This window comes from Hyperolius riggenbachi, chromosome 2, assembly GCF_040937935.1.
Source record: "Hyperolius riggenbachi isolate aHypRig1 chromosome 2, aHypRig1.pri, whole genome shotgun sequence".
Taxonomy (NCBI): Eukaryota; Metazoa; Chordata; class Amphibia; order Anura; family Hyperoliidae; genus Hyperolius; species Hyperolius riggenbachi.
In genome coordinates this window covers 23,501,540-23,526,790 of record NC_090647.1, presented here as the reverse complement: position 1 = coordinate 23,526,790, position 25,251 = coordinate 23,501,540, and the positions used below count along the sequence as shown (strand labels likewise).

At 47.9% G+C, this 25,251-nt stretch overlaps 1 protein-coding gene across 2 annotated transcripts in view; it reads left to right on the top strand.

Annotated features, from left to right (window-relative positions):
• The window catches only part of PDE2A (phosphodiesterase 2A), a 549,912-nt gene that overhangs the window by 495,222 nt on the left and 29,439 nt on the right, over positions 1 to 25,251 (top strand). For both annotated transcript variants that reach the window (XM_068266568.1, XM_068266567.1), the window contains 2 exons: positions 1,157 to 1,227; positions 3,132 to 3,254. In XM_068266568.1, coding sequence (XP_068122669.1) covers positions 1,157 to 1,227; positions 3,132 to 3,254 — 194 coding nt within the window. The remainder of the gene's footprint in view (positions 1 to 1,156; positions 1,228 to 3,131; positions 3,255 to 25,251) is intronic.

Here is a 25,251-nt window from a genome sequence, read left to right as displayed (position 1 = left end):
TTTTTAAGCTCTGGTGTCCTAATAAAGGGAGTAGTCTCCAATATATATCTTAATACAAATATGAAAATACATAGAAGCATGTAAAAAGAAGTAAAAACATCTATATACTTCAATAAAAGAAAATAATATTGGACTGAACCCCAGCAGACTGCCACAGTCCAAAAGAGGGGATGGAAACACTTAAAAAACTAGAAATTACGAGGCCTTCCGAAACCAGTGTGTAATATAAAATGGCATGATAGTGAATAGATAGATAGAATTTTAAAAATGAAAGAAAGCACAGACTGAGTTTCTTTACAAGTGTTGAGCTTTGCTTGGAGTACAGATCACCCAGACCTTTCATCTTGCAGCAAGAGTAGTTAGCTGCATACATAACCCTGGCTTCTTTATACACCTTAAAGCAGGGGTCTCAAACTCGCGGCCCGCGGGCCATTTGCGGCCCTCGATACAATATTTTGTGGCCCTCACCGGCAAAAGCTTCCTTATAGTTCGCTTCAGTGCTCCCAAGTAATCCGCCACATCCCCGCCGCTAAACGAGGGCAGCAGAACCCCCAAATCGCCCAGGGGGCAATCCGCCGGCATTTCCTGGAAGGGGCAGAGCTTTCAGCTTCAGCTCTGCCCCTCCTGACGTCAATCGCCGCACGGATCGCCGCCTCTCCCCGCCCCTCTCTGTATAGGAAGAGTGAGGGGCGGGCAGAGGCGGCGATGCGCCGCGATTGTGAAGTTCCTTATACGGCCCAGCCTCATCCTGACTTTGCCTCCTGCGGCCCCCCAGGTAAATTGAGTTTGAGACCCCTGCCTTAAAGGATACATCTGGGAAATGTAAAAAAATATATAATAAAATCTACTTACCTGGGGCTTCCTTCAGCCCCTGGAGGCCTATATATTCCTTGCTGTAGCTTAGCTCAAAGCCAGCCTCCTGGGGTCTCCTCCTCAGAGGCTGCCGACCTGGCCAGATCGGCAGCCTCTGCGCATGTGCGAACAGTGGGTCTTGCCTCTCGCAGTCACTCTACCGCAGTACTGAAGTACTGTCCCTATGCGGAACACTTTCATTCAGGAGGGGGCGTGTCTAGGGTGGACAGACACACATACAGCTCTAGATTATGGTGTATTATATCTGTATACTGACGCTTACCTCTCCCCTTCCCCACTACAGGCCATTCTCAGCATGTTTGAGGACATGGGCTTCGTCAACAACTACAAGATTGACCGGACGACGCTGGTCAGGTGAGTCCTCCTGCATTCTCTGCTCTGCCAATGAGCCTTAGTAGAGGCCTACTAAAGGGGAACTCTGCAACAACCCCATCAGGTTGGCCAAGTATGAGAGCTCAGATAATGTGGGCGCATGTCTACAGACACAGGGGATTCTCAATCTGTTTATCTAAATCAAATGTGTCCCACTGTAATGCCCATACTCACGGGCTACAATTGTTGCTGTCGCTAGCACACGGGAGCGTGTGCGTGACAGATAGGCGACAGCTCGTGGCAACTGATGCGACGGAAGCTGTCGCCGACGTTCCTCCCCACCGCCGGAAGTTCAGGGTATTCCCTGCTGGTTGCTGTCGCTAGTCCGCATACACACACGGACTAGCGACAGTTGACCGCACCAATCGCCTGGCGACAGCACCGATGAGCGGCGGTTCGGGGTGCGCGCCCGTGTTGCGCCTCATACTCACGGGCGACCTGTCGCCGCAACACGCGCGTGCCACGTGGTTGCGGCGACAATTGTAGCCCGTGAGTATGGGCCATAAAAGGCCAGTACACACTGCTGACTGATGTTGCCTGTTGCCGATCAGGACCCGTTCCCTCAGTCGACGTTGCTGGGCCAACACTGACTCTGTTGCTATGCGAGGGGCGGAGGGATGAAAGAGCACATGGTGGGCGGGGGAGAGGCGTGCACAATAGAGTTGGCGTCACTTGGCCAAGTTGATCCTCTAGGCAGATCACTTGCGGAGCAGCGGTCAGGGGCCGGTGTAAACACATGTTTGTTGGCTGAGGCACTCGTTATTGTCCATCTCGGATGCATGTGTATGAGCCTTTACTGTAACGGTTTCTCTTATTACCAGGATTGGCTGCAGTGAGCAAGGAACCTCCCTCTTCAGCTCTTCAGGAGTTAATAGGGCCCAGCCCTGAATTGTGCCTGCCCAGTATAGATAGAAACTGTACCCCCAGCATTGTGAAGACCCCCTGCCCAGTTTAGATAACCAGATGTGCCCCCAGTATTAGGTAGCCCCTCCCGAGTATGTAACCAGGTGCACCCCCAGTACTAGGCAGTCCTTAGGTGTCATCACCTTAGCCAATACTTACAGCGGTTTCAATTTTCTTTCAAAACCCTCCATCATTATTTAAATCTCTTCAGTAAAGGCTGCGACCAGATGAAAATGGCGACCTTTGAACCGGATCTAGTTGAGCCACGCATGCGCAGTAGCTCAGTCCCACCACTGTGTCTCTGTTCCCTGTACTCACTCCAATCATGAGAAGCCAGGAAGCGCAAACAGAGGGGAGGGACTGTGCTGCTGTGTTGCCCACCTAGATCCGGTTTAAAGATCGCCAACTCTTCCTTGACAAAGGGAACCCTGTGTGGCCCCGAAACGATTTCCTGTTTTACAATCGATTGTGTGTATTTGGTGATGGAGCAATGCTGTGTGGACCTTCTTTGGATACTTGATCCTGCACCCGCCACCTCTGCTGGACATTAGTGTGTGTGATCTTTGGGATTACTATTGACAACTTCTTCTGGTCGCAGCCTTTACCGGAACGATTTAAAAGATGACGGAACAGAAACAGCGGTAAGTATTTGCTAAGATGCCGACACCTAATGATGGCCTCTGTTTCCGGCTGTTCTTTCGCCTCAGTATTCCTCTAAGCTATGTTCACACGTAGGAATACACTCGGCTGGGGCGCACGATAAAGACCACCTCAGCCAAGAATCGTGAAGGAGTACAGCGGCCACCGGATGCCCAATGCTCCAAATTTCTAATAAATAAGGCTTGTATGCAGATTTAATGTCAATTGTATGCAGCTTGGATCTGGGCCAATCAGAGTCAATCCCCACCTATTCTGATTGGCTCAGCTGCAGGCTAGTAGTCACATGACACGGCTGTTAATGGGCGGTGGATGATTTCTTGCAGGTTTTGCCTTATGGTGAAGAAGGGGTACAGAGACCCTCCATATCACAACTGGATGCACGCCTTCTCTGTGTCGCACTTCTGCTATCTCCTCTACAAGAACCTGGAGCTGGTCAATTATCTGGAGTACGTAACACCACCTTATTGCACCTCACTTGTTTATTTATGTGTGATTGTTTCGGGTGACGTTGTAGCATGAGAGCACTTGCCAGACATCACCTGCTTCTTCTCGAGGGCGCTTTCACACTACCAACCCATGGTAGCAGCACAAGAAAAAAAGCTGATGGAGATTACTGCGGAAGTGCACGGTAATCTCCATTCTGGCTGCAGGCCAAGCAGGAAGTGAGGTTCTCTAGCGCTCACTTCCTGTGTGTCGTACCGCTGCCGCTGTAATTTTTTTAAATATATGCGTCGCCATAGACTTACATGACTTCTGGGATGCCGCGCAAGTTGCCCAGCAAAACGCTGTTGCTCTTGCGGCAAAATGGGCACTCATATGCACCGCACTAGGTATAAAATGCCCCATAGACTTTTATTGGCGTAGCGTTGGCCTGCTGCCAAATAGGCCAACGCACCACGCCAGTGTGAAAGGTGTGAAAAACTATACTGAAATGTAGTTCTCACTGGAACCGACAGCGAAGCTCCTCCTTCTCCATCCCCCAATCCAACCCACAGCCAGGCTTAGATCATGAAAGATGATCAACTAGATGCTGAGACGTCTGTCTTTCATGGTAATTTAATGGAAATTGTATACTTCTTAAAGTACGTACACGCGTCTGGTATTTCTGAACGTACGAACGATCTTTAGACTGATAGCAGCAGTTTTCACTGATCCACTTTGTGGATCCGTGGACTGTCGTTCAAACGGCAGTTAGGTCTGTACATGTGTACAAAAGACTTGTTTGAAAGTCTATTAGTTTGACACTAAAAAACATTCAAACAACAAGTCATTTGATCAGTCATTTGATCTGGTCCATTGTTCTATCCAGTCCAGTGACCATTCAAGCAACATGTAAATGAGCTGTAATTAGCATTTCAAACATTTTGTCATCTGTGTGTACAAAGAGTCTGAACGACTTTTTGTTTGAATGACAAGTCGTTCAAACGTCCAGTTTGAACGACAATCGGCCACCTTTAGAGCTTGGACAATCAGGTGCATTTGCTGCTGATTTTGATCCAAACTGCATGCAAGTCACAATTATTTACTGTACATCTCCCTGTTCATCTCTCAGGATCAGCAGGTAATTCCACAGCACAACTCTATGCTATGTAGGGGGAATAGTGTTAGACACAAAACTATGGATGGTCAATAGGATGTTAATCATTTCAAATTGATGCAAATGGCATGGTAATTTATGCAGCTCGGACACCAAACCCTGCAGCTTTAGCTGTACAGGTTCAGCAGCCGTTATTTTGAAGGAAAAACAATGTAAGGCCCCATTCACACTAGAGCGTTTTGCCAGCGATTTCGGAAAGCAAAGCAAAATAATAACCTATAGGCCCGTTCTCACTTGGGCGATTTACGTTAATCGCGGGGGATTAACGCAAATCGCCAAATGCAAATTTGTATCCTGCACCATTTTTAGGCAATTTCCCGGCAATCGCGTTTAATGCTATAGAAGCGCTAATCGAGATCGCGGAAAACCGTCCCAGGTGTGAATGGGAATTTTTGGGTGTTAATTGCCAAAAATCGCCAGAGCAAAACGCTAGCAAAAGCGCTAGCGTTTTGTAAGTGTGAATGGGGCCTAACAGAGTCCGGTTAAATGCTCAGTCCGGTTTCACTGTGTAGTTCTATTTTGCAGATGGTGTCTTCAGGCACTAGGCCACTGCAATGCCTCTTTGTGCTCAAGACCTCCACCTACTGGCCATAGATTTGTACAAATGAAATATTCATGTGTAATTTTGTGATTGCACCATCTCCAGGCCAAATAATAATGCTAATAGTAAGAATGGTACTCTAAAGGTGGGTACACACATCAGACTATAGTCTTTGGAAAATGAAAGATCACAGACCAATCTTACCACCCTTCATGTAGTATGAGAGCCATACCTTCACAGTCTTTTCTATGGAGCTGAACTCCCCATCAGATAGAAATCTTTGCAAGATGCTGCACACAAAGATGCTCGTACACACTCAAAAGATCATTATCTGCAAAAGATCTGTTCCTGCCAAAGATCCATTCCTGCAAAATGCCTTCATAGTCTATGAGATCTGCAGATCATCATACACACCTTGTTTAAGGGACATTCATCTGCAGGTCAGACAATCATCTGCAGATGTGAAAATCCATCCTGGTGGATCTGATCTGCAGATGAATGTCTGTTAAACAAGGTGTGTATGAGATCTGCAGATATCATAGACTATGAATGCATTTTGCAGGAACAGATCTTTTGCAGATACTGATCTGTTGAATGTGTACAGCATCTGTGTGTGCAGCATCTTGCAAAGATTTTTGTCTGATGGGGAGTTCAGCTCCATAGAATAGACTGTGTAGGTGTGGCTCTCATACTACATGGAAAGGGGTAAGATTTCTTTCTGATGGGGAGTGCAGCTCCATAGAATAGACTGTGTAGGTGTGGCTCTCATACTACATGGAAGGGGGTAAGATTTCTGTCTGATGGGGAGATCAGCTCCATAGAATAGACTGTGTAGGTGTGGCTCTCATACTACATGGAAGGGGGTAAGATTTCTGTCTGATGGGGAGATCAGCTCCATAGAATAGACTGTGTAGGTACGGCTCTCATACTACATGGAAGGGGGTAAGATCTATGTCTGATGGGGAGTGCAGCTCCATAGAATAGACTGTGTAGGTGTGGCTCTCATACTACATGGAGGGTGGTAAGATTTCTGTCTGATGGGGAGTGCAGCTCCATAGAATAGACTGTGTAGGTGTGGCTCTCATACTACATGGAGGGTGGTAAGATTTCTGTCTGATGGGGAGTGCAGCTCCATAGAATAGACTGTGTAGGTGTGGCTCTCATACTACATGGAAGGGTGTAAGATTTCTATCTGATGGGGAGTGCAGCTCCATAGAATAGACTGTGTAGGTGTGGCTCTCATACTACATGGAAGGGGGTAAGATTTCTGTCTGATGGGGAGATCAGCTCCATAGAACAGACTGTGTAGGTATGGCTCTCATACTACATGGAAGGGGGTAAGATTTCTGTCTGATGGGGAGATCAGCTCCATAGAACAGACTGTGTAGGTGTGGCTCTCATACTACATGGAGGGTGGTAAGATTTCTGTCTGATGGGGAGTGCAGCTCCATAGAATAGACTGTGTAGGTGTGGCTCTCATACTACATGGAAGGGGGTAAGATTTCTGTCTGATGAGGAGTGCAGCTCCATAGAATAGACTGTGTAGGTGTGGCTCTCATACTACATGGAAGGGGGTAAGATTTCTGTCTGATGGGGAGTGCAGCTCCATAGAATAGACTGTGTAGGTGTGGCTCTCATACTACATGGAAGGGGGTAAGATTTCTGTCTGATGGGGAGCTCAGCTCCATAGAATAGACTGTGTAGGTATGGCTCTCATACTACATGGAAGGGGGTAAGATTTCTGTCTGATGAGGAGTGCAGCTCCATAGAATAGACTGTGTAGGTGTGGCCCTCATACTACATGGAAGGGGGTAAGATTTCTTTCTGATGGGGAATTCAGCTCCATAGAATAGACTGTGTAGGTGTGGCTCTCATACTACATGGAAGGGGGTAAGATTTCTGTCTGATGAGGAGTGCAGCTCCATAGAATAGACTGTGTAGGTGTGGCTCTCATACTACATGGAAGGGGGTAAGATTTCTGTCTGATGAGGAGTGCAGCTCCATAGAATAGACTGTGTAGGTGTGGCTCTCATACTACATGGAAGGGGGTAAGATTTCTGTCTGATGGGGAGTGCAGCTCCATAGAATAGACGGTGTAGGTGTGGCTCTCATACTACATGGAGGGTGGTAAGATTTCTGTCTGATGGGGAGTGCAGCTCCATAGAATAGACTGTGTAGGTGTGGCTCTCATACTACATGGAAGCGGGTAAGATTTCTTTCTGATGGGGAGTTCAGCTCCATAGAATAGACTGTGTAGGTGGGAAACAGTAAATTCGGGCGCCTGAGGCTAGTGGACAAATCGGGCGCCGCCATTCACTCCTATAATAAATATCGTTTATTGGGCGCCCGCTAGGAAAAAAGGGCGCCGGAGAAAAATAACGTTTTAAAAGCGGCGCCCGGAGACTTAATGTTTTATTACTGCTTCTCATGATTACACATTATTTAATGATTTATACATTTTTAAATATTATTTTTAAACGAAAAACAGTACAATATTTTTTTTCAAACATTATTTTTTAAACGAAAAACAGTACATTTTTTTTTTTACATTGTTTTTAAACGAAAAAACCAACAGGGGGGTCTTAGGTTTAGGCACCAACAGGGGGGTCTTAGGTTTAGGCACCAACAGGGGGGTCTTAGGTTTAGGCACCAACAGGGGGGTCTTAGGTTTAGGCACCAACAGGGGGGTCTTAGGTTTAGGCACCAACAGGGGGTCTTAGGTTTAGGCACCAAAAGGGGGGTCTTAGGTTTAGGCACCAACAGGGGGGTCTTAGGTTTAGGCACCAACAGGGGGTCTTAGGTTTAGGCACCAACAGGGGGGGTCTTAGGTTTAGGCACCAATAGGGGGGTCTTAGGTTTAGGCACCAACAGGGGGGTCTTAGGTTTAGGCACCAACAGGGGGGTCTTAGGTTTAGGCACTAACAGGGGGGTCTAGGGGTTAGGGGTAGGTACAGGGAGGGTTACTTAGGCACCAACAGGGGGGGTCTTAGGTTTAGGCATCAACAGGGGGGTCTAGGGGTTAGGGGTAGGTACAGGGAGGGTTACTTAGTAAAAAAAAAATTTTAAACGTTATTATACGTTTCACTATTTAAACGAAAGATTAACGTTTTTACAATTGCCGATTTAATGCACAATATTTAATGATTTATAACTTTATAAAACATTAATTTTAAACGAAATACAGTACAATACATTTTTAAACGTTACCCATGCTTATCGTTAAAAACCCGGCGCCCTTTTTTCCCAGCGCCCCTTTTTAACGTACGCGTGTAGGTGTGGCCCTCATACTACATGGAAGGGGGTAAGATTTCTGTCTGATGGGGAGTGCAGCTCCATAGAATAGACTGTGTAGAGTATGGCTCTCATACTACATGGAAGGGGGTAAGATTTCTGTCTGATGGGGAATGCAGCTCCATAGAATAGACTGTGTAGGTGTGGCTCGCATACTACATGGAAGGGGGTAAGATGTCTGTCTGATGGGGAGTGCAGCTCCATAGAATAGACTGTGTAGGGGTGGCTCTCATACTACATGGAAGGGGGTAAGATTTCTGTCTGATGAGGAGTGCAGCTCCATAGAATAGACTGTGTAGGTGTGGCTCTCATACTACATGGAAGGGGGTAAGATTTCTGTCTGATGGGGAATGCAGCTCCATAGAATAGACTGTGTAGGTGTGGCTCGCATACTACATGGAAGGGGGTAAGATGTCTGTCTGATGGGGAGTGCAGCTCCATAGAATAGACTGTGTAGGGGTGGCTCTCATACTACATGGAAGGGGGTAAGATTTCTGTCTGATGAGGAGTGCAGCTCCATAGAATAGACTGTGTAGGTGTGGCTCTCATACTACATGGAAGGGGGTAAGATGTCTGTCTGATGGGGAGTGCAGCTCCATAGAATAGACTGTGTAGGGGTGGCTCTCATACTACATGGAAGGGGGTAAGATTTCTGTCTGATGAGGAGTTCAGCTCCATAGAATAGACTGTGTAGGTGTGGCTCTCATACTACATGGAAGGGGGTAAGATGTCTGTCTGATGGGGAGTGCAGCTCCATAGAATAGACTGTGTAGGTGTGGCTCTCATACTACATGGAAGGGGGTAAGATTTATATCTGATGGGGAGTGCAGCTCCATAGAATAGACTGTGTAGGTGTGGCTCTCATACTACATGGAAGGGGGTAAGATGTCTGTCTGATGGGGAGTGCAGCTCCATAGAATAGACTGTGTAGGGGTGGCTCTCATACTACATGGAAGGGGGTAAGATTTCTTTCTGATGGGGAGTTCAGCTCCATAGAATAGACTGTGTAGGGGTGGCTCTCATACTACATGGAAGGGGGTAAGATTTCTTTCTGATGGGGAGTTCAGCTCCATAGAATAGACTGTGTAGGTGTGGCTCTCATACTACATGGAAGGGGGTAAGATGTCTGTCTGATGGGGAGTGCAGCTCCATAGAATAGACTGTGTAGGTGTGGCTCTCATACTACATGGAATGGGGTAAGATTTCTGTCTGATGGGGAGTGCAGCTCCATAGAATAGACTGTGTAGGTGTGGCTCTCATACTACATGGAAGGGGGTAAGATTTCTGTCTGATGGGGAGTGCAGCTCCATAGAATAGACTGTGTAGGTATGGCTCTCATACTACATGGAAGGGGGTAAGATTTCTGTCTGATGGGGAGCTCAGCTCCATAGAATAGACTGTGTAGGTGTGGCTCTCATACTACATGGAATGGGGTAAGATTTCTGTCTGATGGGGAGTGCAGCTCCATAGAATAGGCTGTGTAGGTGTGGCCCTCATACTACATGGAAGGGGGTAAGATTTCTGTCTGATGGGGAGTGCAGCTCCATAGAATAGACTGTGTAGGTATGGCTCTCATACTACATGGAAAGGGGTAAGATTTCTGTCTGATGGGGAGTGCAGCTCCATAGAATAGACTGTGTAGGTGTGGCTCTCATACTACATGGAAGGGGGTAAGATTTCTGTCTGATGGGGAGTGCAGCTCCATAGAATAGACTGTGTAGGTATGGCTCTCATACTACATGGAAAGGGGTAAGATTTCTGTCTGATGGGGAGTGCAGCTCCATAGAATAGACTGTGTAGGTGTGGCTCTCATACTACATGGAAGGGGGTAAGATTTCTGTCTGACGGGGAGTGCAGCTCCATAGAATAGACTGTGTAGGTGTGGCTCTCATACTACATGGAAGGGGGTACGATTTCTGTCTGATGGGGAGTGCAGCTCCATAGAATAGACTGTGTAGGTGTGGCTCTCATACTACATGGAAGGGTGGTAAGATTTCTGTCTGATGGGGAGTGCAGCTCCATAGAATAGACTGTGTAGGTGTGGCTCTCATACTACATGGAAGGGGGTAAGATTTCTGTCTGATGGGGAGTGCAGCTCCATAGAATAGACTGTGTAGGTGTGGCTCTCATACTACATGGAAGGGGGTAAGATTTCTGTCTGATGGGGAGTGCAGCTCCATAGAATAGACTGTGTAGGTGTGGCTCTCATACTACATGGAAGGGGGTAAGATTTCTGTCTGATGGGGAGTGCAGCTCCATAGAATAGACTGTGTAGGTATGGCTCTCATACTACATGGAAGGGGGTAAGATTTCTATCTGATGGGGAGTGCAGCTCCATAGAATAGACTGTGTAGGTGTGGCTCTCATACTACATGGAAGGGGGTAAGATGTCTGTCTGATGGGGAGTTCAGCTCCATAGAATAGACTGTGTAGGTGTGGCTCTCATACTACATGGAAAGGGGTAAGATTTCTTTCTGATGGGGAGTGCAGCTCCATAGAATAGACTGTGTAGGTGTGGCTCTCATACTACATGGAAGGGGGTAAGATTTCTGTCTGATGGGGAGATCAGCTCCATAGAATAGACTGTGTAGGTGTGGCTCTCATACTACATGGAAGGGGGTAAGATTTCTGTCTGATGGGGAGATCAGCTCCATAGAATAGACTGTGTAGGTACGGCTCTCATACTACATGGAAGGGGGTAAGATCTATGTCTGATGGGGAGTGCAGCTCCATAGAATAGACTGTGTAGGTGTGGCTCTCATACTACATGGAGGGTGGTAAGATTTCTGTCTGATGGGGAGTGCAGCTCCATAGAATAGACTGTGTAGGTGTGGCTCTCATACTACATGGAGGGTGGTAAGATTTCTGTCTGATGGGGAGTGCAGCTCCATAGAATAGACTGTGTAGGTGTGGCTCTCATACTACATGGAAGGGTGTAAGATTTCTATCTGATGGGGAGTGCAGCTCCATAGAATAGACTGTGTAGGTGTGGCTCTCATACTACATGGAAGGGGGTAAGATTTCTGTCTGATGGGGAGATCAGCTCCATAGAACAGACTGTGTAGGTATGGCTCTCATACTACATGGAAGGGGGTAAGATTTCTGTCTGATGGGGAGATCAGCTCCATAGAACAGACTGTGTAGGTGTGGCTCTCATACTACATGGAGGGTGGTAAGATTTCTGTCTGATGGGGAGTGCAGCTCCATAGAATAGACTGTGTAGGTGTGGCTCTCATACTACATGGAAGGGGGTAAGATTTCTGTCTGATGAGGAGTGCAGCTCCATAGAATAGACTGTGTAGGTGTGGCTCTCATACTACATGGAAGGGGGTAAGATTTCTGTCTGATGGGGAGTGCAGCTCCATAGAATAGACTGTGTAGGTGTGGCTCTCATACTACATGGAAGGGGGTAAGATTTCTGTCTGATGAGGAGTGCAGCTCCATAGAATAGACTGTGTAGGTGTGGCTCTCATACTACATGGAAGGGGGTAAGATTTCTGTCTGATGGGGAGTGCAGCTCCATAGAATAGACTGTGTAGGTGTGGCTCTCATACTACATGGAAGGGGGTAAGATTTCTGTCTGATGGGGAGCTCAGCTCCATAGAATAGACTGTGTAGGTATGGCTCTCATACTACATGGAAGGGGGTAAGATTTCTGTCTGATGAGGAGTGCAGCTCCATAGAATAGACTGTGTAGGTGTGGCCCTCATACTACATGGAAGGGGGTAAGATTTCTTTCTGATGGGGAATTCAGCTCCATAGAATAGACTGTGTAGGTGTGGCTCTCATACTACATGGAAGGGGGTAAGATTTCTGTCTGATGAGGAGTGCAGCTCCATAGAATAGACTGTGTAGGTGTGGCTCTCATACTACATGGAAGGGGGTAAGATTTCTGTCTGATGAGGAGTGCAGCTCCATAGAATAGACTGTGTAGGTGTGGCTCTCATACTACATGGAAGGGGGTAAGATTTCTGTCTGATGGGGAGTGCAGCTCCATAGAATAGACGGTGTAGGTGTGGCTCTCATACTACATGGAGGGTGGTAAGATTTCTGTCTGATGGGGAGTGCAGCTCCATAGAATAGACTGTGTAGGTGTGGCTCTCATACTACATGGAAGGGGGTAAGATTTCTTTCTGATGGGGAGTTCAGCTCCATAGAATAGACTGTGTAGGTGGGAAACAGTAAATTCGGGCGCCTGAGGCTAGTGGACAAATCGGGCGCCGCCATTCACTCCTATAATAAATATCGTTTATTGGGCGCCCGCTAGGAAAAAAGGGCGCCGGAGAAAAATAACGTTTTAAAAGCGGCGCCCGGAGACTTAATGTTTTATTACTGCTTCTCATGATTACACATTATTTAATGATTTATACATTTTTAAATATTATTTTTAAACGAAAAACAGTACAATATTTTTTGTCAAACATTATTTTTAAACGAAAAACAGTACATTTTTTTTTTACATTGTTTTTAAACGAAAAAACCAACAGGGGGGTCTTAGGTTTAGGCACCAACAGGGGGGTCTTAGGTTTAGGCACCAACAGGGGGGTCTTAGGTTTAGGCACCAACAGGGGGGTCTTAGGTTTAGGCACCAACAGGGGGTCTTAGGTTTAGGCACCAAAAGGGGGGTCTTAGGTTTAGGCACCAACAGGGGGGTCTTAGGTTTAGGCACCAACAGGGGGTCTTAGGTTTAGGCACCAACAGGGGGGGTCTTAGGTTTAGGCACCAACAGGGGGGTCTTAGGTTTAGGCACTAACAGGGGGGTCTTAGGTTTAGGCACCAACAGGGGGGTCTTAGGTTTAGGCACTAACAGGGGGGTCTAGGGGTTAGGGGTAGGTACAGGGAGGGTTACTTAGGCACCAACAGGGGGGGTCTTAGGTTTAGGCATCAACAGGGGGGTCTAGGGGTTAGGGGTAGGTACAGGGAGGGTTACTTAGTAAAAAAAAATTTTAAACGTTATTATACGTTTCACTATTTAAACGAAAGATTAACGTTTTTACAATTGCCGATTTAATGCACAATATTTAATGATTTATAACTTTATAAAACATTAATTTTAAACGAAATACAGTACAATACATTTTTAAACGTTACCCATGCTTATCGTTAAAAACCTGGCGCCCTTTTTTCCCAGCGCCCCTTTTTAACGTACGCGTGTAGGTGTGGCCCTCATACTACATGGAAGGGGGTAAGATTTCTGTCTGATGGGGAGTGCAGCTCCATAGAATAGACTGTGTAGAGTATGGCTCTCATACTACATGGAAGGGGGTAAGATTTCTGTCTGATGGGGAATGCAGCTCCATAGAATAGACTGTGTAGGTGTGGCTCGCATACTACATGGAAGGGGGTAAGATGTCTGTCTGATGGGGAGTGCAGCTCCATAGAATAGACTGTGTAGGGGTGGCTCTCATACTACATGGAAGGGGGTAAGATTTCTGTCTGATGAGGAGTGCAGCTCCATAGAATAGACTGTGTAGGTGTGGCTCTCATACTACATGGAAGGGGGTAAGATTTCTGTCTGATGGGGAATGCAGCTCCATAGAATAGACTGTGTAGGTGTGGCTCGCATACTACATGGAAGGGGGTAAGATGTCTGTCTGATGGGGAGTGCAGCTCCATAGAATAGACTGTGTAGGGGTGGCTCTCATACTACATGGAAGGGGGTAAGATTTCTGTCTGATGAGGAGTGCAGCTCCATAGAATAGACTGTGTAGGTGTGGCTCTCATACTACATGGAAGGGGGTAAGATGTCTGTCTGATGGGGAGTGCAGCTCCATAGAATAGACTGTGTAGGGGTGGCTCTCATACTACATGGAAGGGGGTAAGATTTCTGTCTGATGAGGAGTTCAGCTCCATAGAATAGACTGTGTAGGTGTGGCTCTCATACTACATGGAAGGGGGTAAGATGTCTGTCTGATGGGGAGTGCAGCTCCATAGAATAGACTGTGTAGGTGTGGCTCTCATACTACATGGAAGGGGGTAAGATTTCTATCTGATGGGGAGTGCAGCTCCATAGAATAGACTGTGTAGGTGTGGCTCTCATACTACATGGAAGGGGGTAAGATGTCTGTCTGATGGGGAGTGCAGCTCCATAGAATAGACTGTGTAGGGGTGGCTCTCATACTACATGGAAGGGGGTAAGATTTCTTTCTGATGGGGAGTTCAGCTCCATAGAATAGACTGTGTAGGGGTGGCTCTCATACTACATGGAAGGGGGTAAGATTTCTGTCTGATGGGGAGTTCAGCTCCATAGAATAGACTGTGTAGGTGTGGCTCTCATACTACATGGAAGGGGGTAAGATGTCTGTCTGATGGGGAGTGCAGCTCCATAGAATAGACTGTGTAGGTGTGGCTCTCATACTACATGGAATGGGGTAAGATTTCTGTCTGATGGGGAGTGCAGCTCCATAGAATAGACTGTGTAGGTGTGGCTCTCATACTACATGGAAGGGGGTAAGATGTCTGTCTGATGGGGAGTGCAGCTCCATAGAATAGACTGTGTAGGTATGGCTCTCATACTACATGGAAAGGGGTAAGATTTCTGTCTGATGGGGAGTGCAGCTCCATAGAATAGACTGTGTAGGTGTGGCTCTCATACTACATGGAAAGGGGTAAGATTTCTGTCTGATGGGGAGTGCAGCTCCATAGAATAGACTGTGTAGGTGTGGCTCTCATACTACATGGAAGGGGGTAAGATTTCTGTCTGATGGGGAGTGCAGCTCCATAGAATAGACTGTGTAGGTATGGCTCTCATACTACATGGAAAGGGGTAAGATTTCTGTCTGATGGGGAGTGCAGCTCCATAGAATAGACTGTGTAGGTGTGGCTCTCATACTACATGGAAGGGGGTAAGATTTCTGTCTGACGGGGAGTGCAGCTCCATAGAATAGACTGTGTAGGTGTGGCTCTCATACTACATGGAAGGGGGTACGATTTCTGTCTGATGGGGAGTGCAGCTCCATAGAATAGACTGTGTAGGTGTGGCTCTCATACTACATGGAAGGGTGGTAAGATTTCTGTCTGATGGGGAGTGCAGCTCCATAGAATAGACTGTGTAGGTGTGGCTCTCATACTACATGGAAGGGGGTAAGATTTCTGTCTGATGGGGAGTGCAGCTCCATAGAATAGACTGTGTAGGTGTGGCTCTCATACTACATGGAAGGGGGTAAGATTTCTGTCTGATGGGGAGTGCAGCTCCATAGAATAGACTGTGTAGGTGTGGCTCTCATACTACATGGAAGGGGGTAAGATTTCTGTCTGATGGAGAGTGCAGCTCCATAGAATAGACTGTGTAGGTGTGGCTCTCATACTACATGGAAGGGGGTAAGATTTCTGTCTGATGGGGAGTGCAGCTCCATAGAATAGACTGTGTAGGTGTGGCTCTCATACTACATGGAAGGGGGTAAGATTTCTGTCTGATGGGGAGTGCAGCTCCATAGAATAGACTGTGTAGGTATGGCTCTCATACTACATGGAAGGGGGTAAGATTTCTGTCTGATGGGGAGCTCAGCTCCATAGAATAGACTGTGTAGGTGTGGCTCTCATACTACATGGAATGGGGTAAGATTTCTGTCTGATGGGGAGTGCAGCTCCATAGAATAGACTGTGTAGGTGTGGCTCTCATACTACATGGAAGGGGGTAAGATTTCTGTCTGATGGGGAGTGCAGCTCCATAGAATAGACTGTGTAGGTGTGGCTCTCATACTACATGGAAGGGGGTAAGATTTCTGTCTGATGGGGAGTGCAGCTCCATAGAATAGACTGTGTAGGTGTGGCTCTCATACTACATGGAAGGGGGTAAGATTTCTGTCTGATGGAGAGTGCAGCTCCATAGAATAGACTGTGTAGGTGTGGCTCTCATACTACATGGAAGGGGGTAAGATTTCTGTCTGATGGGGAGTGCAGCTCCATAGAATAGACTGTGTAGGTGTGGCTCTCATACTACATGGAAGGGGGTAAGATTTCTGTCTGATGGGGAGTGCAGCTCCATAGAATAGACTGTGTAGGTATGGCTCTCATACTACATGGAAGTGGGTAAGATTTCTGTCTGATGGGGAGCTCAGCTCCATAGAATAGACTGTGTAGGTGTGGCTCTCATACTACATGGAATGGGGTAAGATTTCTGTCTGATGGGGAGTGCAGCTCCATAGAATAGGCTGTGTAGGTGTGGCCCTCATACTACATGGAAGGGGTAAGATTTCTGTCTGATGGGGAGTGCAGCTCCATAGAATAGACTGTGTAGGTATGGCTCTCATACTACATGGAAAGGGGTAAGATTTCTGTCTGATGGGGAGTGCAGCTCCATAGAATAGACTGTGTAGGTGTGGCTCTCATACTACATGGAAGGGGGTAAGATTTCTGTCTGATGGGGAGTGCAGCTCCATAGAATAGACTGTGTAGGTATGGCTCTCATACTACATGGAAAGGGGTAAGATTTCTGTCTGATGGGGAGTGCAGCTCCATAGAATAGACTGTGTAGGTGTGGCTCTCATACTACATGGAAGGGGGTAAGATTTCTGTCTGACGGGGAGTGCAGCTCCATAGAATAGACTGTGTAGGTGTGGCTCTCATACTACATGGAAGGGGGTACGATTTCTGTCTGATGGGGAGTGCAGCTCCATAGAATAGACTGTGTAGGTGTGGCTCTCATACTACATGGAAGGGTGGTGTAACGATCGGTGGGCGCAGAGAGTATCTGATTACCGGTGATCTGCAGTATCACCGGAAATACAGATATATACCAGATTATAAGTGATCTGCAGTCTCACCGATAATCCGATATACAAACTAACCTCTGTTCACCTGAGTAGAGTGTAGTGTTTGGTGTAACTGTAACACTTAGAGGACAAGGCCTCAATGCAGCAAGGAGTACTGCACAGATTCCTTCCGCAGACCTGAGCTCTCCAAGACGGGAGGAGTCAGACTGACAGTAGGAAGGTATATCTGAAAGTGACCCTCAGGAGGAAGGATCGCTAACAGAGCGAGGAACCGCCTCTAACGGTAAGGTCAGTTCTCGAGGTCGGACAAGCCAGGTCGTAAACACACAGACAGATAAAGTACAAGATCAGCAGACAAAGGCAGAGTCAAAGTACAGGCAGGGTTCGGCAATGGGGTATCAGATATATCGGGGTACAAAATCAGGAGGCAGAAACAGAGTCTAGGAGCGAGCCGGGGTTCGGCAACAGAGTATCAGAAATAACGAGGTACAAGATCAGAGTTCAGAAGGGTAGTCAAGGCAGGCAAAAGTCATAACAGATAATCACAATCAAACTAGTACTTTAGCTATCAACAGAATCTAGCTAAGTGTAGGATTACAGCTCCAGCTGGTCCCGGCACACTTGCGGATCTGACTACGGATCTGGGTGCTCCCACGTGTGTGATCGCACGCCAGACAAAGAGCAAGTGAACAACCAGCAGTATATATACTCTAGGACCTTTCCAGGACCTCCCTAATTGCTGGTCCAATGGGAGCAGTGGAATTTGTCAGCTGACCCAGCTGGTCAGCCGACTCCCTTCTAACAGCTATTTAAACTCTGCCTCTGTGCTCGCGCGCGTGTAAGTCTGAATCTTGGTGGACTATCAGTCCCAGCCACACCAGTACTGTCTTGCAATGTATCCAGTGAACTGAGTGCGGGAGTCGCCTCCAATGCGGATTCCGCCGCTCTGCCTAAGCGGCATGCGGCGTTTTTTCCGCGTTGTGACGCCATGCTGGACACGGAAACAGCCGCCTCGCCTTGAGAGACAGCGGCTTTTCCGCGTTTCATCACAGTACCCCCCCCCCCCCCGAGGAGTGGACTCCGGACAATTCCTACCAGGCTTCTCGGGGTGTAAGGCATGAAACTCTTTCCTCAACTCATCCGCATGCATGCGAGTCCCCGGTACCCACTGTCTCTCCTCAATGCCATATCCCTTCCAGTGTACCAGATACTGTACCGAGTTCTGGACAATGCGAGAGTCCAAAATTTTCTCTACTTCGAACTCAGGATGACTATCCACCAGGACAGGAGGAGGAGGAGGAGTAGGGCCCACATGGACTGCTGGTTTGAGCAGGGATACGTGAAATGATCTCACCCCACGCATGCTGGCGGGGAGATCAACGGTATAAGTGACGTTGTTGATCTTTTTGGTCACAGAAAACGGACCCACAAACCTGGGGCCCAGTTTGGCAGAAGGCTGCTTCAGGGTCAAGTGACGTGTGGACACCCAGACTAAATCCCCTGGCTGAAACTTCCATTCCATGGAACGTCTCTTGTCCGCTTGACCCTTTTGACTTTGGAACGCTTTCTGCAAATTATCTCTAACAATTCCCCAATTGTCCCTGAGTGACCTCTGCCAATCCTCCAGCGCTGGGAATGGAGAAGAGGCAACTGGCAAAGGGGAGAACTTGGGCGACCTCCCTGTCACAATCTGGAACGGGGAAAAACCAGAAGAAGAACTCTTTAAATTATTCTGCGCAAATTCTGCAAAAGCCAGAAACTTCACCCAGTCATTCTGTGCCTCCGCAACGTAACATCTTAAAAACTGTTCTAAAGACTGATTAATTCGTTCAGTCTGCCCATTCGTCTGTGGGTGGTAGCCTGACGAGAAAGACAGCTTCATGCCCATTTGGTGGCAGAATGCCCTCCAGAATTTAGAGATAAATTGGACTCCCCGATCGGACACAATGTTCTCCGGAATGCCGTGCAGCCGGAAAATGTGGACGATGAATAGGTCAGCCAATTCTTGGGCCGAGGGAAGTCCTTTCAAAGGCACGAAATGGGCCATTTTGCTGAAGCGGTCGACTACCACCCAAATGACCGACATGCCTTCAGACCTGGGGAGCTCACCCACAAAATCCATGGACAAGTGGGTCCATGGTTCACTCGGGGCGGGCAAAGGCTGTAAGGTACCGACAGGTGCCTGCCGGGAGGGTTTACTTTTGGCACATACCGCACATTCCCTGACATATTCCTTGCAGTCTGTTGCCATAGAAGGCCACCAAGCACACCTGGCAATCAGATCCTGCGTTCTGGCAGCACCAGGGTGACCAGCACTCTTATGGGCGTGAAACATTTGTAAGACCTGTAGACGAAAAAACAGTGGGATAAACAAGACCCCCTCCGGTTTCCCCTCAGGGACATCCTGCTGAAAGGGACCCAAAACCTTTGTCCAATCCTCCCAGGTCTCTGTGGCTGCTAACACCAGCCTCTGCGGGATGATGGACTCAGGAGCGGGGGGCTGTGCTGTCTCTAATTCGAAACATCTGGACAGGGCATCTGCCTTGATGTTTTTGCTGCCTGGAGTGTATGTGATAATAAATCTGAACCTCGTAAAAAATAACGACCAACGGGCCTGTCGGGGACTTAGTCTCTTAGCCCCCTCGATGTATTCCAGATTCTTGTGATCAGTATACACCGTGATTGTGTGTTCTGCCCCTTCTAACCAGTGGCGCCATTCTTCAAATGCCAATTTAATGGCCAGAAGTTCCCGGTTGCCTATGTCGTAGTTTTTCTCTGCCGGTGAAAACCTCCGAGAGAAATAGGCACACGGGTGCAACCTCCCCTGCAGCCCAGAGCGTTGAGACAGCACAGCCCCTACTCCAACTTCTGAGGCATCAACCTCCACAATGAATGGGTAAGAGGTGTCTACGTGTCTCAATATGGGTGCAGAGCAAAACAATTTTTTCAAGTGAGAAAAAGCTGCCACAGCCTCAGGAGACCAGTGGTTGGTATCTGCCCCCTTTTTTGTGAGACTGGTAAGAGGGGCAATTATCGTGGAGTATCCCTTTATGAACCTCCTATAGTAATTCGCAAAACCTAAAAATCTTTGCAGGGGCTTCAACCCCACTGGCTGTGGCCATTCCAGGACAGCTGTGACCTTGGCAGGATCCATTGACAGGCCTGAGGTGGAGATCACATACCCTAAAAATGTGACAGTGGTCACCTCGAAAATACATTTCTCCACCTTGGCATACAGCATATTTTGCCTCAATTTGTCCAACACAAATTTAACGTGGACCCTGTGCTCGGGGAGGTTGTTGGAATAGATTAGTATATCGTCAAGGTATACTAGTACAAATCTACCCAACACCTCCCTGAATACCTCGTTGATTAATTCTTGAAAGACGGCTGGCGCATTGCACAACCCGAAGGGCATCACTAAGTACTCGTAATGCCCGTCGGGAGTGTTGAAGGCCGTCTTCCATTCATCACCCTTTCTAATGCGGACCAGGTTGTATGCACCCCTCAGATCTAATTTTGAAAAGATCTTAGCGTTCGTGACTTGCGTAAATAAATCGTCTATCAATGGTAACGGATAACGATTCTTCACCGTGATTTTATTCAGGCCACGGTAGTCGATGCATGGTCGCAGCCCTCCGTCTTTTTTCTTAACAAAAAAGAAACCGGCCCCTGCAGGCGACCGGGAGGGGCGAATGAACCCTTTGGCTAAATTGTCACGAATGTACTCCTGCATCGCTATTTTCTCTGGTCCAGACAAATTATACAAGTGACCCCTAGGGGGCATACAACCGGCACGGAGATCGATGGGGCAATCGAAAGGGCGATGAGGAGGTAACTTGTCAGCAGCCTTGGGACAGAATACATCCGAGAACTCGGAGTATTGCTCGGGAACCCCCTCCACATGCAACTTGGTCTGACCTAAAGTCACCTTCCCTAGACACTGTTGGGAGCAGAAGTCTGACCAACTAGTTAATTGTCCTGTAGCCCAATTAATCTGTGGCGAATGGAGCTGCAGCCAGGGCATTCCTAAAACAATTGTGGAGGTGGTCATGTGTAATACAAAGAAACTTAGACTTTCATTATGCAGAACCCCAATAGTGACTTCCACCTGTGGTGTCTGAGACAGCGGACGGTCCCTTTGCAGCGGGGAGTCGTCCACAGCAGTAACCTGGATAGGTGGTTTTACTGAGGTGAGCGGAATGCCCAACTTTTCTGCAAACTCTGAACTCATAAAGTTAGCCGCGGAGCCTGAATCAACGAAGGCTTCTGTGGCTTCAGATTTGTCCCCCCATGTAATCATACAGGGAAGGAGCAAACGTTTTTCGTTTAAGGGTATGAGCCGGGCACCTAGGGTGCTACCCCCTACCACTCCTAAACGGTAGCATCTTCCCGGCTTGTTAGGGCAGTTTTGTACTATATGCCCCCCTTCAGCACAGTACAGACACAGCTGTTCGGTCATTCTCCGTCTTCGCTCTACCTGGGTCAATTTTGACCGAGCAATCTGTATTGGCTCGGATGGAGGCAAGACGGGAGAAGGTGCAATAGTAGGAGGTGGAGTCACTGGGACCGTAGTGTAAGATACCCCTCTGACACGGGAACTACCCCTGGTCTGTTTTTGGTAGCGCAGCCTGCGGTCGATTCGGATGGCCGCTGAGATGGCCTCATCGACTGTTCTAGGCTCGGGCTGGCTTAACATCAAATCAGAGACCTCATCGGACAGCCCTGACAAGAAACGATCTAATAGGGCATAAGTGTCCCACCTGGCCGTAACTGACCACCTCCTAAACTCGGCGGCGTAATCTTCGACCGGACCTTGACGCAAAAGCTTGAGCTTCCGCTCAGAAGTCGAAGCAAGGTCCGAATCGTCGTAAATTACTGCCATAGCGTTAAAGAATTCCTCTACAGAGGTAAGAGCTTTGTCTCCGGCGGGCAGGCTATATGCCCAAGACTGGGAGTCGCCGGACAACAAAGTCTTTATAAACGTGACCCTCTGGGTCTCAGTACCCGAAGATTGGGGTCTCAACTCAAAATAGGACAAAACTCTACTCCTAAAATTCCGGAAGTCAGATCTGTGGCCGGAAAAGCTTTCAGGTACAGGCATACGTATGTCAGAGCTAGGAGAGGATCGCACATGATCCACTGATGTCTGGAGGATTTGTACAGACCCTGATAGGGCATCAATAAGAGTCATGTGGGTGCCCAGTACTTGATTGATGTTGTCCACCGAAGTGGCAAGTACACCCAGACAATCAGTGTTTGCGTCCATTTTGTATTTGGTCTGGCGTTCTGTAACGATCGGTGGGCGCAGAGAGTATCTGATTACCGGTGATCTGCAGTATCACCGGAAATACAGATATATACCAGATTATAAGTGATCTGCAGTCTCACCGATAATCCGATATACAAACTAACCTCTGTTCACCTGAGTAGAGTGTAGTGTTTGGTGTAACTGTAACACTTAGAGGACAAGGCCTCAATGCAGCAAGGAGTACTGCACAGATTCCTTCCGCAGACCTGAGCTCTCCAAGACGGGAGGAGTCAGACTGACAGTAGGAAGGTATATCTGAAAGTGACCCTCAGGAGGAAGGATCGCTAACAGAGCGAGGAACCGCCTCTAACGGTAAGGTCAGTTCTCGAGGTCGGACAAGCCAGGTCGTAAACACACAGACAGATAAAGTACAAGATCAGCAGACAAAGGCAGAGTCAAAGTACAGGCAGGGTTCGGCAATGGGGTATCAGATATATCGGGGTACAAAATCAGGAGGCAGAAACAGAGTCTAGGAGCGAGCCGGGGTTCGGCAACAGAGTATCAGAAATAACGAGGTACAAGATCAGAGTTCAGAAGGGTAGTCAAGGCAGGCAAAAGTCATAACAGATAATCACAATCAAACTAGTACTTTAGCTATCAACAGAATCTAGCTAAGTGTAGGATTACAGCTCCAGCTGGTCCCGGCACACTTGCGGATCTGACTACGGATCTGGGTGCTCCCACGTGTGTGATCGCACGCCAGACAAAGAGCAAGTGAACAACCAGCAGTATATATACTCTAGGACCTTTCCAGGACCTCCCTAATTGCTGGTCCAATGGGAGCAGTGGAATTTGTCAGCTGACCCAGCTGGTCAGCCGACTCCCTTCTAACAGCTATTTAAACTCTGCCTCTGTGCTCGCGCGCGTGTAAGTCTGAATCTTGGTGGACTATCAGTCCCAGCCACACCAGTACTGTCTTGCAATGTATCCAGTGAACTGAGTGCGGGAGTCGCCTCCAATGCGGATTCCGCCGCTCTGCCTAAGCGGCATGCGGCGTTTTTTCCGCGTTGTGACGCCATGCTGGACACGGAAACAGCCGCCTCGCCTTGAGAGACAGCGGCTTTTCCGCGTTTCATCACAGGTGGTAAGATTTCTGTCTGATGGGGAGTGCAGCTCCATAGAATAGACTGTGTAGGTGTGGCTCTCATACTACATGGAAGGGGGTAAGATTTCTGTCTGATGGGGAGTGCAGCTCCATAGAATAGACTGTGTAGGTGTGGCTCTCATACTACATGGAAGGGGGTAAGATTTCTGTCTGATGGGGAGTGCAGCTCCATAGAATAGACTGTGTAGGTGTGGCTCTCATACTACATGGAAGGGGGTAAGATTTCTGTCTGATGGAGAGTGCAGCTCCATAGAATAGACTGTGTAGGTATGGCTCTCATACTACATGGAAGGGGGTAAGATTTCTGTCTGATGGAGAGTGCAGCTCCATAGAATAGACTGTGTAGGTGTGGCTCTCATACTACATGGAAGGGGGTAAGATTTCTGTCTGATGGGGAGTGCAGCTCCATAGAATAGACTGTGTAGGTGTGGCTCTCATACTACATGGAAGGGGGTAAGATTTCTGTCTGATGGGGAGTGCAGCTCCATAGAATAGACTGTGTAGGTGTGGCTCTCATACTACATGGAAGGGGGTAAGATTTCTGTCTGATGGGGAGTGCAGCTCCATAGAATAGACTGTGTAGGTATGGCTCTCATACTACATGGAAGGGGGTAAGATTTCTGTCTGATGGAGAGTGCAGCTCCATAGAATAGACTGTGTAGGTGTGGCTCTCATACTACATGAAGGGTGGTAAGATTTCTGTCTGATGGGGAGTGCAGCTCCATAGAATAGACTGTGTAGGTGTGGCTCTCATACTACATGGAGGGTGGTAAGATTTCTGTCTGATGGGGAGTGCAGCTCCATAGAATAGACTGTGTAGGTGTGGCTCTCATACTACATGGAAGGGGGTAAGATTTCTGTCTGATGGAGAGTGCAGCTCCATAGAATAGACTGTGTAGGTGTGGCTCTCATACTACATGAAGGGTGGTAAGATTTCTGTCTGATGGGGAGTGCAGCTCCATAGAATAGACTGTGTAGGTGTGGCTCTCATACTACATGGAGGGTGGTAAGATTTCTGTCTGATGGGGAGTGCAGCTCCATAGAATAGACTGTGTAGGTGTGGCTCTCATACTACATGGAAGGGGGTAAGATCTCTGTCTGATGGGGAGTTCAGCTCCATAGAATAGACTGTGAAGGTGTGGCTCTCATACTACATGGAAGGGGGTAAGATTCCTGTCTGATGGGGAGTTCAGCTCCATAGAATAGACTGTGTAGGTGTGGCTCTCATACTACATGGAAGGGGGTAAGATTTCTGTCTGATGGGGAGTTCAGCTCCATAGAATAGACTGTGAAGGTGTGGCTCTCATACTACATGGAAGGGGGTAAGATTTCTGTCTGATGGAGAGTGCAGCTCCATAGAATAGACTGTGTAGGTGTGGCTCTCATACTACATGAAGGGTGGTAAGATTTCTGTCTGATGGGGAGTGCAGCTCCATAGAATAGACTGTGTAGGTGTGGCTCTCATACTACATGAAGGGTGGTAAGATCTCTGTCTGATGGGGAGTGCAGCTCCATAGAATAGACTGTGAAGGTGTGGCTCTCATACTACATGGAAGGGGGTAAGATTTCTGTCTGATGGAGAGTGCAGCTCCATAGAATAGACTGTGTAGGTGTGGCTCTCATACTACATGGAAGGGGGTAAGATTTCTGTCTGATGGGGAGTGCAGCTCCATAGAATAGACTGTGTAGGTATGGCTCTCATACTACATGGAAGGGGGTAAGATTTCTGTCTGATGGAGAGTGCAGCTCCATAGAATAGACTGTGTAGGTGTGGCTCTCATACTACATGGAAGGGGGTAAGATTTCTGTCTGATGGGGAGTGCAGCTCCATAGAATAGACTGTGTAGGTATGGCTCTCATACTACATGGAAGGGGGTAAGATTT